The sequence below is a fragment of the Poromitra crassiceps genome, assembly GCF_964638095.1.
Source record: "Poromitra crassiceps genome assembly, chromosome: 7".
NCBI classification, from domain to species: Eukaryota; Metazoa; Chordata; class Actinopteri; order Beryciformes; family Melamphaidae; genus Poromitra; species Poromitra crassiceps.
In genome coordinates, this window is record NC_139628.1 from 58857476 (window position 1) to 58869975 (window position 12500).

The window sequence follows — 12500 nt, forward strand, 5'->3', positions numbered from 1 at the left end:
AAATATATTACAAGATCACTTTCCAATAGAGTAGGCTACCAAAGTCACGCCCTCTGCTGCGTTTCAGCATAGGAACCAAGGGATTTCCTCTCCCATTCATTTTTTCATCTAAATGCTGATGGAAAAAAATGTTTTACTTGGTCAGACCAAGCGATTCAGCTATATTACAATCAGGAGGGCATACATTTCACTCCGACAAAAAAAAACGTTTACTTTTTCATCCGTTTTAGTTTTTAGTTTTGGTTGTGAAAGTGAAATGTTATGTTAGCCTATATCTCCCCTGATTCTAAATATAGTTGAATCGCTTGATTTAACCAAGTCAATCTATTTGTATAAGCATTATACGGAATGTAGATGGAAATGAATAGCGGATGAAATCCCTTGGTGCGTAATGCTTATGAACGCGGAGGAGGGAGTGACTTTGGCACTCTATTTCGTAAGGCTTCTGTCGTCATTCGTGGCATGGACTGAGTTGCGTGTCCACCAATCGGGGAAGGGTATATCGCCCCAGTCTGCTGTTACCAGCCAATCAGAGCGCGGTATCCGAAAGAAGGCGTGACCCTTCTCTATTGTGTACCATTCGACGCCATTTCGTGTCCGCTCTGCTTTCAAGGTGATGGTATCAGCCAGCAGAACCGTAAACGGATCATAACCCACCCAAGTAAAACAACAACGTTGCATTTTACTCGTTTTTAATAGTAAGCTCCTGGTGAGTATTTTTAACCGAGAGATTTTTTTTCCCCCTATTTTTTTTATTTTTATTTTTCTGACTGAAACCATCTTTGGGACTTTTTGTGTTTTATTTTTAATGCGTTTTTCTGCCTGCTATTTCTCAGACTGTGTTGGCTTTATAGTGGCGACATTTTGTGATGCAGAAATGAAGTGCGCAGGACTTAGTGTTTAGCTTCCACAGCAAGACTTTTACCTTTGTTTTTCCAATGAGAACATTTCAAACCGACGCTGCTGTAACTATGAGCGTGTTGTTGATCTGTTTGTGGTCATGTTTTCGAGGAGAGAAAGAGCGAACATTGTTTCCGAGCTTTTCTGGACAGATGATAGTGTGCAAAACGGGTCGCCCTTTTTCTGGAAGTAACGCTATGTTTTCAAACGGCTTTTTGTTCGCCAGCTCGTTGTTTTGTCCCCCACCTGTAACTTGATTTGCAGCCGTTGAGACTTGACTGATAAGACGTTTTTCTGACTGATAGGACGTGTTTTTCGTGTTTGGGGGTTTTGTTTCGGCGGTGCAGAGACAGCTATCTTCTCAGGACTCAGGAGTGATCAATGCGAGATATTTTTCAGTTTTTCACCTCCCAGGGAGAAGTGGGGGCGTTTTTCAAGGAACACACAACAGACAGTGTTTTGGTGTATATTTGAAGTCCTGTAGCATTGGTGCGACATTTTTTCCCTCACATATTTTGGTAATTCTGATCATTATTAAAGTGCTTTGTGCTTTTGCAGATTGGGAACCCCCATGCATTCATTGCCAGTTTATTCTGCATTGGTGAGCAGCTTCTAGGCTACACAGACAGGAAGGCCTACAGATAGATGGGCCTATGAGGGAAATCTGAATAGGCTGTAACCAGGCCTAGACCTCTTTAATTGCTCTTTGATTGTTGCATTCATAGATCTTTTCTCACCGCCTATAGTGAAGGATCACTTGTCTGTTATGCAGTGTTCTCAGTCCAGTTCTCCTAAAAGGCTTCCAGAGGGGAAGCATGCGTGGGGAGAGACAGTTGTAGCTGCAGGGTCCCAGTTTGTATCCCCTCTCCCCTCCCCTCCCATAGCCCCAAGTGTCCTCTGGATGTGTCCTTGAGTGAGAGAACCCCCTCCCCTCCCTGCACTGTTCTCTCCTCCAGAGGGCCCATGAACTCTGACCTCTTCCCGGAGGCCTAGTGGGGCGTCAGGTTCCCGTCAGTCAGATGTTGGGCTTGTAGGTCAGCAGCTGTAGAACCGGAGACCTGGCATCATATCTGATCTCCCTTCCCTCTTTTTATTTGCATAGTGGTGATATAGAGTGTTGCAGGGATGACGTGTTTTTGTCGGCCAAACCCAGAAGTTGGCACTGCCCTGGGTTCCCTTGATAAGAAGCCACTGGCATTTTTCCATTGGGTTTTTGTTAAGCAGACCATATTTCAGGCATCTAACCTAAAACCCGTTCAAAAAACTCATTGCAGTGTATATATATATATATATATATATTATATTTTTACACACTTGGTCAGTAGATCATTCTTTTGCTGGCCCCTTGTATATCATCGTTGGCCCGGCAGCCAAAATATGAAAATAACGATTTATTTCCAGACTTTTGGTGATTTGTTTGTTATACACGTTTTCTTTAGATTTGGTTGTTTTCATCTTCTAAAAGACACTCTGGCCGTTACAGGACTGTGACAGGTTAATCCACTTGCCCTGCTTAACATTTCCTGGCCCCGGGCCATGGGTTATGTTGACCCCTGACCTCCTGACAGGGAACCCACACTAACACATTTGCAGGTTTTAGGACTGATTCCTGCAGCACTCTATGATGAGAACCTTCAAGTGTGCTCCTCCTGGCTGGACGCCAGGCTGAGCCACACCTGATATGGAGGCATCGACATGTGTTATGGTGTTAAGAGATGTACTGTGGCACTACAAACCCCTCTCAATTAAATTAAACGTTTAGCTGAGGGGCTCAGCTAAACGTTTAATATAATGTATTGGGCTGGAAGATATTGACAAAAAAAACATCTCGGCTAATTGACATTATTAAACTAAATTTTTCAATTGCTATTTAAACATTTGGAAAACAAAATGTGTGTGTGTGTGTGTGTAGGATTTAGTGAGTTTGATGAAAGCTTTTTCCCAGTATTTTAATTGATTCATGGACAAAAGATTACCTGCATCTCTAAAACGCCTTGTTCAGAAATCCATTTTGCACCTCTCTCTATTAATTGCTCAAATTTTGTTAATTGCTCAACAATTTAATTGTTCAACTAATATGAATCAAATTATGTTTATGTCACTACTAGTTTCAGTTTAAGTGACAGCACAAATTGGAGCTGCTGCAGTGTTACAGCGGTAGCAAAGCAGAACTGGACACCAGCAGCATGAGCAGACTAGGTTCTGTTCAAGCCCGATAAATTAATTAATCGCTCGTTAAGTGATTAGTGAATGGCTGCTCTGGCACCCACTAGACCTCAAAGCCTAAGTTGCCAGATTTGCAGCTGCATTACCAGAAGTCAGTAAAAAAGTGACTAACCTGGTATCAATGTTAAATTGTTATGAGGTCATAATAATAACCTCACATCCTTCCATTCCATTGGCCTTTTTCACCTCAGCCATTTTGTGTCTAAAAAGGACTCGTTGCGCACACTGTCTCCACTTGCAGTTAAATGTTTATTATACAAAAGAAGAATGTTTTGGTCCAACGGCCTTCATCAGGAAGTAACACAGGTGCAAGCAAAACATTAACGAGGGCCCGAAATGGATTGGAAGTGGGGAAACCCTCATTAATGTTTGCTTGCACCTGTGTTACTTCCTGCCTTTTAGACACAAATTGGCTGCTGGTGAAAAAGGCCAATTTAACTTGCAAAGTCTCTTAGGCTGATATGATATCAGACTGAATTGTCAACTCGTTAAGACATTTTCTTCTTCAGAAGCAGCCAACTCGCTGGAGTGGGCGGATTCGAAGGTCTCGCCCCAGACGAGGATTCTCTGGCTGCTAGATTAGCTATGATTTGATTTCTTGGATCATTGTCAAATAATCATGAATTAAAATCACTAGGCTCATTCATTCCCATTGTGATGATAACGAAGCAGAAAGCCCCGATCCAGATCATCACTCAAATGCTGGGAAGCTTGATACAAATTAAGGCAATTCTTTCTTTAATATCGATATACTGTGTTAGAAAATGGCCTAAATCCTTACATGACTGTTTCCCCCTGTTTGAATCATGCAGGGTTGGAGCCAGTTTCATCTTTAGCCAGCTATATATATTTTATTTTATTTAAAAAAAGGTTTGATCTATAATGAAAAGTCTGGAGGTTTTCATCATGTGAATGAGTCTCAAAGTGAATAATGCGTTTGTAGAGTGAACGGCCCCATACAGATGACCTACAGGTGACCTCAAATGACTTTTGAGCCTCATGTAAATGCTGCTACTTGAGCTTTGGAGTTGGGACACGTCCACAGTGGATCTGCCAGTAGCACAGGATATTTATTTATGCAAAAATGTAGTTTTTTTGCTTAGTTTTCATAGTTTGCTCTCCCACTCCTCCCTCCCCTGCTGGCTCCTCCCTCCCCTGCTGGCTGTAATCACAGATGTAGGTAACTTTTTTTAAAGGGCTTAATTTCTAATCTGACCTTTTTGTTTCCCCCTGTTTTAGTTTTTGAAGCCGCTTTTTTGAGCAGCGACAAATCGTAAGTTGGTCTCAACCTTTTTTTGGTTTATTTTCACCTCAACTTTTGCATAATTTTTTTTTACATTCCGGTTCTTTCCTCCCCTTTTGTGGTTTAGCCTGTTTTTCCCCCCTTTTGGAGTTTCTTAGAGCAAGTAGCATGTAGTGTTTTTCGTGCTGTGATAGAGATGATAGAGAATCAATGCTTAATTTTCAAACTGTTTCACACCTTAATGAGCCCCCCCGCCCCCCATGCACACATATCCCATTGATAATATAATTCAACCCAATGTGAGAAACACACTCCCTCCTGCATCCAGTCCTCGGGTTATTATGGGCTGGCACAAAGGCAGAAGGAGTCCTGATGTTTGCTGTTCTTGCTTTGTTGGGATTTCCTGTATTTGTGAGCGTGCGTGTGATTTGATAGAATCACATCTCAGCTGTTAAACACACACGTCACACACAGGTCCCTGCCTTTTAGAGGTGCTGCTCTTAATCATAATAATAATAATAAAATAATAATAGTGATTTCACCATTTTTTCTCCAAACAATTGTTTTGTGATCATTACATGAGCATGCCTAAATTGTATGTATACCCATTAATTACTAACTTATTCAATAATGACTCATATGGAATCTACTTGATTAAATGTTAAGTATTTTTTTGTAATGGCCTAGAGTCAGCGGGAGGACAGATCCATCATGCATTGCATAAGACGGTTTCAACTCGACAACGTAAACATTCTAAATTGCCCCCAGCTGACTTCCTGCTGTAGTGTTTGCTAATAGAGTAACTGACAGGACATAAGCTAACGTTCCAAACTGTTCCCTAGCAAGTAGCAACACAATTCAGTGAAAACCGTCTATATGCTGAAAATATATAGATTTTTTTCTACCTCATTTGACCAGGAGGGTTAAGTTAAAGGAACAGTTCACCCAAAATGCAAATTCTGTCATCAACTAATCCATATAGTAACACACAGGGAGGTTGCCAGCACAACAGGTGTACTGTACTGAAGCCAACGGGGACCTGTCTCTCTCTCTCTCTCTCTCTCTGTCTCTCTCTCTCCCTCCCTCTCTCTCTCTCCCTCCCCCCTGCTGGCAACCTCCATGTGTTACAACAACATGGACAAAGTTCACCTGTGTTATCTGGCATGTAGGTGAGTAGACGATGACAGAATTAGCGTTTTTCGCCGAAGTGTTCCTTTAGGAACGCACTCCTATTTAAAGGCCTGGATCGTATTGAACCCCCAAATCTCTCCACAACACCCACACCAAAGTGCCCCCTGTACCCACTGTACCCACTGCCAAGCTGCTCTTTTCTACTTTGTCCCGTCTGTCTTCCAGCGTCTGGAGCCTCTTTCACAGTTCAAGCACAAACATTAAACCTCCACTCACATCACATGAATGAATTGTTTCAATGTGGACTTTGAGAATGTCCACCATGTGTCCACCATGTGTCCACCATGTGTCATCTGAGCAGCCGGCCATGTGACTTCTGAATACAATGAGGCCCAGATGAGGCCGAGTGTATGAAATGCTGTTAATATCACATCTCACTTGGTGGCCATCTTTAGCCAAGATATAGTTTTACTGTGAGGCCCACTGAGACTTGACCCCCCTGCTGGCACTCACAGTGCCATGTGCTATCCTTTAAGCTGCTCACAGTGCCATGTGCTATCCTTTAAGCTACTCACAGTGCCATGTGCTATCCTTTAAGCTGCTCACAGTGCCATGTGCTATCCTTTAAGCTACTCACAGTGCCATGTGCTATCCTTTAAGCTACTCACAGTGCCATGTGCTATCCTTTAAGCTACTCACAGTGCCATGTGCTATCCTTTAAGCTGCTCACAGTGCCATGTGCTATCCTTTAAGCTACTCACAGTGCCATGTGCTATCCTTTAAGCTACTCACAGTGCCATGTGCTATCCTTTAAGCTACTCACAGTGCCATGTGCTATCCTTTAAGCTACTCACAGTGCCATGTGCTATCCTTTAAGCTACTCACAGTGCCATGTGCTATCCTTTAAGCTACTCACAGTGCCATGTGCTATCCTTTAAGCTACTCACAGTGCCATGTGCTATCCTTTAAGCTACTCACAGTGCCATGTGCTATCCTTTAAGCTACTCACAGTGCCATGTGCTATCCTTTAAGCTGCTCACAGTGCCATGTGCTATCCTTTAAGCTACTCACAGTGCCATGTGCTATCCTTTAAGCTACTCACAGTGCCATGTGCTATCCTTTAAGCTACTCACAGTGCCATGTGCTATCCTTTAAGCTACTCACAGTGCCATGTGCTATCCTTTAAGCTACTCACAGTGCCATGTGCTATCCTTTAAGCTACTCACAGTGCCATGTGCTATCCTTTAAGCTGCTCACAGTGCCATGTGCTATCCTTTAAGCTACTCACAGTGCCATGTGCTATCCTTTAAGCTGCTCACAGTGCCATGTGCTATCCTTTAAGCTACTCACAGTGCCATGTGCTATCCTTTAAGCTACTCACAGTGCCATGTGCTATCCTTTAAGCTGCTCACAGTGCCATGTGCTATCCTTTAAGCTGCTCACAGTGCCATGTGCTATCCTTTAAGCTGCTCACAGTGCCATGTGCTATCCTTTAAGCTGCTCACAGTGCCATGTGCTATCCTTTAAGCTACACACAGTGCCATGTGCTATCCTTTAAGCTGCTCACAGTGCCATGTGCTATCCTTTAAACTACACACAGTGCCATGTGCTATCCTTTAAGCTGCTCACAGTGCCATGTGCTATCCTTTAAGCTGCTCACAGTGCCATGTGCTATCCTTTAAGCTGCTCACAGTGCCATGTGCTATCCTTTAAGCTACTCACAGTGCCATGTGCTATCCTTTAAGCTGCTCACAGTGCCATGTGCTATCCTTTAAGCTACTCACAGTGCCATGTGCTATCCTTTAAGCTACTCACAGTGCCATGTGCTATCCTTTAAGCTGCTCACAGTGCCATGTGCTATCCTTTAAGCTGCTCACAGTGCCATGTGCTATCCTTTAAGCTACTCACAGTGCCATGTGCTATCCTTTAAGCTGCTCACAGTGCCATGTGCTATCCTTTAAGCTACTCACAGTGCCATGTGCTATCCTTTAAGCTGCTCACAGTGCCATGTGCTATCCTTTAAGCTGCTCACAGTGCCATGTGCTATCCTTTAAGCTGCTCACAGTGCCATGTGCTATCCTTTAAGCTGCTCACAGTGCCATGTGCTATCCTTTAAGCTGCTCACAGTGCCATGTGCTATCCTTTAAGCTGCTCACAGTGCCATGTGCTATCCTTTAAGCCAGTGGTTCTCAACTGGTGTAGCCTCAGGACCCACTATTTTCCTTGTCATGAAGTCGCGACCCAAATTTCAGATTTTTTTTTAAACCACTCAAATGTATTACACAAAAAATAGCGCATTAATTTAATACACAATGCCTTCATGCACTGTTATAAACCTCAAATGAACAAAAAAGTGCAACAGAAGTGCAACTAGGGCTAAAAACCAATTGAAATAAGGCAGACTTGAATTACAGGCCTATATGTTTTTAAATTTAAACAAGTCAAACTGGTCATGCTCAGAAAGTCTTATTTGAACTGTATGAAATATGAAATAAAAGGCAGACTTATCTTGAATTACATGCCTATATGTTTTTAAACAAGTTACTGGTCATGCTAATCCAGTTGCAATAGTCTGAATTTAACTAATATGAAATAAAAAGGCAGACTTTTCTTGAATCACAAGCAGGCTATATGCTTTTTAGTTAAACTGGTCATAACTTTTAATTAAACTGGGGCCATGCTAATCCAGTTTCAATCATCTGAATTGAATTAAAATTAAATATGAAATGAAAAAGCAGACTTCTCTTGAATTACAGGCAGAGCATATGCTTCAGCTTGTTAAACAAGCAAAACTGGTCAGGCTAATCCAGTTTCAATAATCTGAATTTAACTCAAATGAAATATGAAGAAAAAAAAATTGCCAATGTCCGCGACCCACCTTTGGGTCGCGACCCACCAGTTGAGAAACGCTGCTTTAAGCTGCTCACAGTGCCATGTGCTATCCTTTAAGCTACTCACAGTGCCATGTGCTATCCTTTAAACTACTCACAGTGCCATGTGCTATCCTTTAAGCTACTCACAGTGCCATGTGCTATCCTTTAAGCTGCAAGATCACTGCACAGAATGACAAGCTGTCCAGTTTGTTGCCAGACCTGTCAAGCTCATTTTGTGATATTGCTGCTAGTCGTTATCTCACTGGTTTCATTACATTTCACTTGATACATGACATCATACATCATAATATGACTCATGATATTCACATGACATCATAGATATGACTCATGATATTCACATGACATCATACATCATATATATGACTCATGATATTCACATGACATCATACATCATAGATATGACTCATGATATTCACATGACATCATAGATATGACTCATGATATTCCCATGACATCATACATCATAGATATGACTCATGATATTCACATGACATCATAGATATGACTCATGATATTAACATGACATCATACATCATAGATATGACTCATGATATTCACATGACATCATACATCATAGATATGACTCATGATATTCATCATACAGTAAATGTCCTGAAACAAGTTGCATGATCCTGATTCAAAAGATATTTGTTGAAACCAGTAAAATAATCTGCCAGTAGTGGTAAAATGATTTCACTAAATAAGCTTAGCCTAAAGGTCTAAGCCTAAAATAAGCTTGATAATTCTGGATGCAATAATTTAACAAGTTTGTTTGTTGACCTGAATCAAAAACACTCATTTCAAATATACTGCTGAGGCTGGCTTTACACTCAACTTTAGTTGGTTGAAACTGAGGTGAAAGTTGCACAAATGATTTGCATGGTCTAAAGCCCTCTGCAACGCACTTGAAACGTGACTGAAACTCTGCTGCAACAGTTGCAAAACACTCAACTTTGTGAAACTAGTTTCATGCAACAGCCAATCAAAACGCTGATAAGTAGGCTATTAATGGCTAGCCTCTCTTCCTATTCTCTGTGACAGCCATAATGAAGCCAGCCAGTGGCAGAAGAAAACCTGATACAACACATCTGAATTTATATGATCCAGCTAGAAAATGATACAAAATAAGATACAAAGATGCAAGTTACAATAACACTCCTCACTTGATACAGTAGAATCTACTGTAGCGAGAGAGAAAACAATATGACAGATGAAACATGACCAATCTAGCTCGCTTGTTTCAGTGAAACAAACTGCCGTGTTGCATGAGACTTGATTTTCTTTACATTTAATTAATTTAAATGTCAAGTTGCATGAAGATGATGTTTCATGCAATTTGCAACCTGCAACTAATTGCCTGAAAGTTTCACTGTGTAAAGCCAGCAGCCTAAGGAACCCCAAATGAATAAAGTGTTCTGCTGTTACCATCCAACAATGAAACAGCCCTGGATCTGGATCTGGATCTGGACACTGAATATCCTGGTTGCAGGTCTACGTGCCACAAAGAGAATTCTAAACGTCACAAAGCGGCCTGTGATATCTCCCCCTCCTGTTCACACACTGTGCTGCAGACAGCTGTCAGCAATAGAAACGTCTGGCAAATCACAGAGAGCAGGGGAGAGGAGGAGAGGAGGGGAAGGGAGGAGAGGAGAGTGTTGTGCTTTGGCCTGACAGCTCTGGAACATAAACCATGTCATCTCACTCTGTGCTATAATGAGAGGCCAGGCTGCCACAGTGTCAACAGCTTTGGCAGTTGAGAGATGGCTTTGTGATGGATTGAAGTGGGCGATACGATTCTCAATGCAAGGTGTGTGTGTGTGTGTGTGATCTGATGCAGAATTAACCCCCCACAAAGCTTGACAAGACATAAAAGTGCACAATTCAAGCATGTCTTAATTGATATTCGTGGTCAGAAGTTTGGACATGTAGCATTTCTCTTTATTTTAGTATTATTTTTCACATTTTAGAATAAAATGTTATTGAAATAATAAATAACACACATGGAATCATGCAGTGACCAAAAAAAGCGTTACACAAATCAAAACTATCTCAAATTCTTTAAAGTAGCTGCAATTGACCTTGATGGAAAAGCAAAGGCTTTGGAAAGAAATCCATACATATAGATCAACTTCACTGTTTTCATTTGTCTATTAAACAAACTTCAAGCATTTCAGCATCAGCCTTTAGATCAAAATGGCTTTAAGAGAATGAAAAATGTATTGGTCAATCAGGTGTGTCCAGACTTGTGACTGGTTATACTCATACTTAGAGAATGCAAGTTATCGTTTCTCAAAATGCTTTTTAATTGAATATATTCGTCAGTTAAAAGCTATTTTCTGAATGTCATGTTTTACCAACATTTATCCCACAGGTGTTTTCAGGTGTTTTTTTAATGACAGCCTCCATTCTTTATTTTTATTTTTACCTGCATCTGACCAACCCCTTTTCATGGAGCCACTCCCCCATCCACCCCCCCCCCCCCCTCTTGGTCGGTGCCAAACCCCCCCCCAAGAGAAAACACCACTTTTTGCACTTTTTGGAGCTTTAGTTCCGTGAAGGTGTAGTAGAAGTTTCCCCCTTTAGTCATTGACTCCATCTCCCATAGTTACACCAATAATGACGCTCTTCTCTCCAACAGAGAAGACAGGCAGGCAGACCTCCACACCGTACAGACCACCAGTACAGACACAATGGAGTAAGTTCCCCCATCACACTGTATAGTATGATGTCTGATGCGTCAGTGCAAACACAGCTATAGGAAGCGACCCCCCTCTTCTGCTCTCTAAACTGCACAGTAGGAGGTAGAAAGTAGGAGTAAGACCTTCAATGTTATTGTCAGTGAACACAACAGCCACGTATGTTATACAGTATGTTTAAAGTCTGTGTAAAGCAAAAATCAACAGGTTTTGAGTTTGTCACACCACAGAAAACGTGTTATTAACCCAGACAAATTTGAACAATTGAAAATGTTGGCAAGTATATAAAATGAGGTTACAAAATCATGACAAAATAAGTAGTAGTCCCTGCTCTGAAACTGGGGGTGTGTCCGCTGTAGTGCCCCCCCCCCAAACACACACACACACACACACACACACACACACACACACACACACACACACACACACACACACACACACACACACACACACAAAAGTGCTGCTCAAGTTTGATACATTCTAGAGCTGTTTGTCTTTCTTTTCTGCAGGATAGGTACTTCAGCCTTTATATCAGGGGTTCCTAAACTTGTTTGGCTTGTGAACCAGCTCAGTGGCCTTGTGGTCTGAGTGTCCGCCCTGAGACTGGGAGGTTGTGAGTTCGATCCCCGGCCGAGTCATACACCAAAGACTATAAAAATGGGACCCATTTCCCTCCCTGCTTGGCACTCAGCATCAAAGGGTTGGAATTGGGGGGTTAAATCACCATGTGATTCCCGAGCGCAGCTCGCCCAGGGGATGGGTCAAATGCTGAGAACAAATTTCACACATTGTGTGACAATCAGTGGGACTTTACTTTACCTTACCTATTTTGACGTCACACAAATCTAGGGACCCCAAGAGATTTCAAATTCCAGTAGACCATCGATAATATCATCAGTCAGTGACATCGTCAGTGATGTCACATAATGCTTCTTTTTCCCATCAGAATTCTGACTTTAATCTGTGAATTCTGACTTTAATCTCAGAATTCTGACTTTTTTCTCAAAATTCTGACAGTAACTTCAAATTCTGACTTTAATCTCAGAATTCTGACATTATTCTCAGAATCCTGATTTAAAGTTATAATATGAAAGATTTTCATCTAAAAAAAGAGTCACTCGCAATGTTGATTGAGGCTATGTCCATTTGGATGAAGGCTTTGCAGTATAGTGACATTATGTGACATTACTGTACACTGTTCTCACCTGCAATTACCACCCACTGCCATAGGTGTCACCCAAGAGAACAAAACTGAAATCTTAGAGATTATCACTTTAAACTCAAAACAAACAAACAAAAAACCGCAAGTGACCCTAATCATCTTCGGTCATATTAAATTGTGTGTGGTGTAAAAAAAGAAAAATAAATTTCAGGCGACCCCAAGTTTGGGAACAACTGCTTTATATAGTG

The 12500-nt window shown here is 41.6% G+C and overlaps 1 protein-coding gene across 2 annotated transcripts in view; it reads left to right on the forward strand.

Moving 5' to 3' along the window:
- The first annotated feature begins 646 nt into the window (after positions 1-646).
- Positions 647-12500, forward strand: part of hnrnpc (heterogeneous nuclear ribonucleoprotein C) — an 18785-nt gene continuing 6931 nt past the window's right edge. Inside the window, exons 1-3 of one of the 2 annotated variants that reach the window (XM_083639834.1) lie at positions 681-709; positions 4366-4399; positions 11033-11089. In XM_083639834.1, coding sequence (XP_083495960.1) covers positions 11085-11089 — 5 coding nt within the window. In that variant the 5' untranslated portion in view covers positions 681-709; positions 4366-4399; positions 11033-11084. Of the gene's footprint in view, positions 710-4365; positions 4400-11032; positions 11090-12500 lie in introns of both variants that reach the window. The other variant, XM_083639835.1, reaches the window with a different exon arrangement.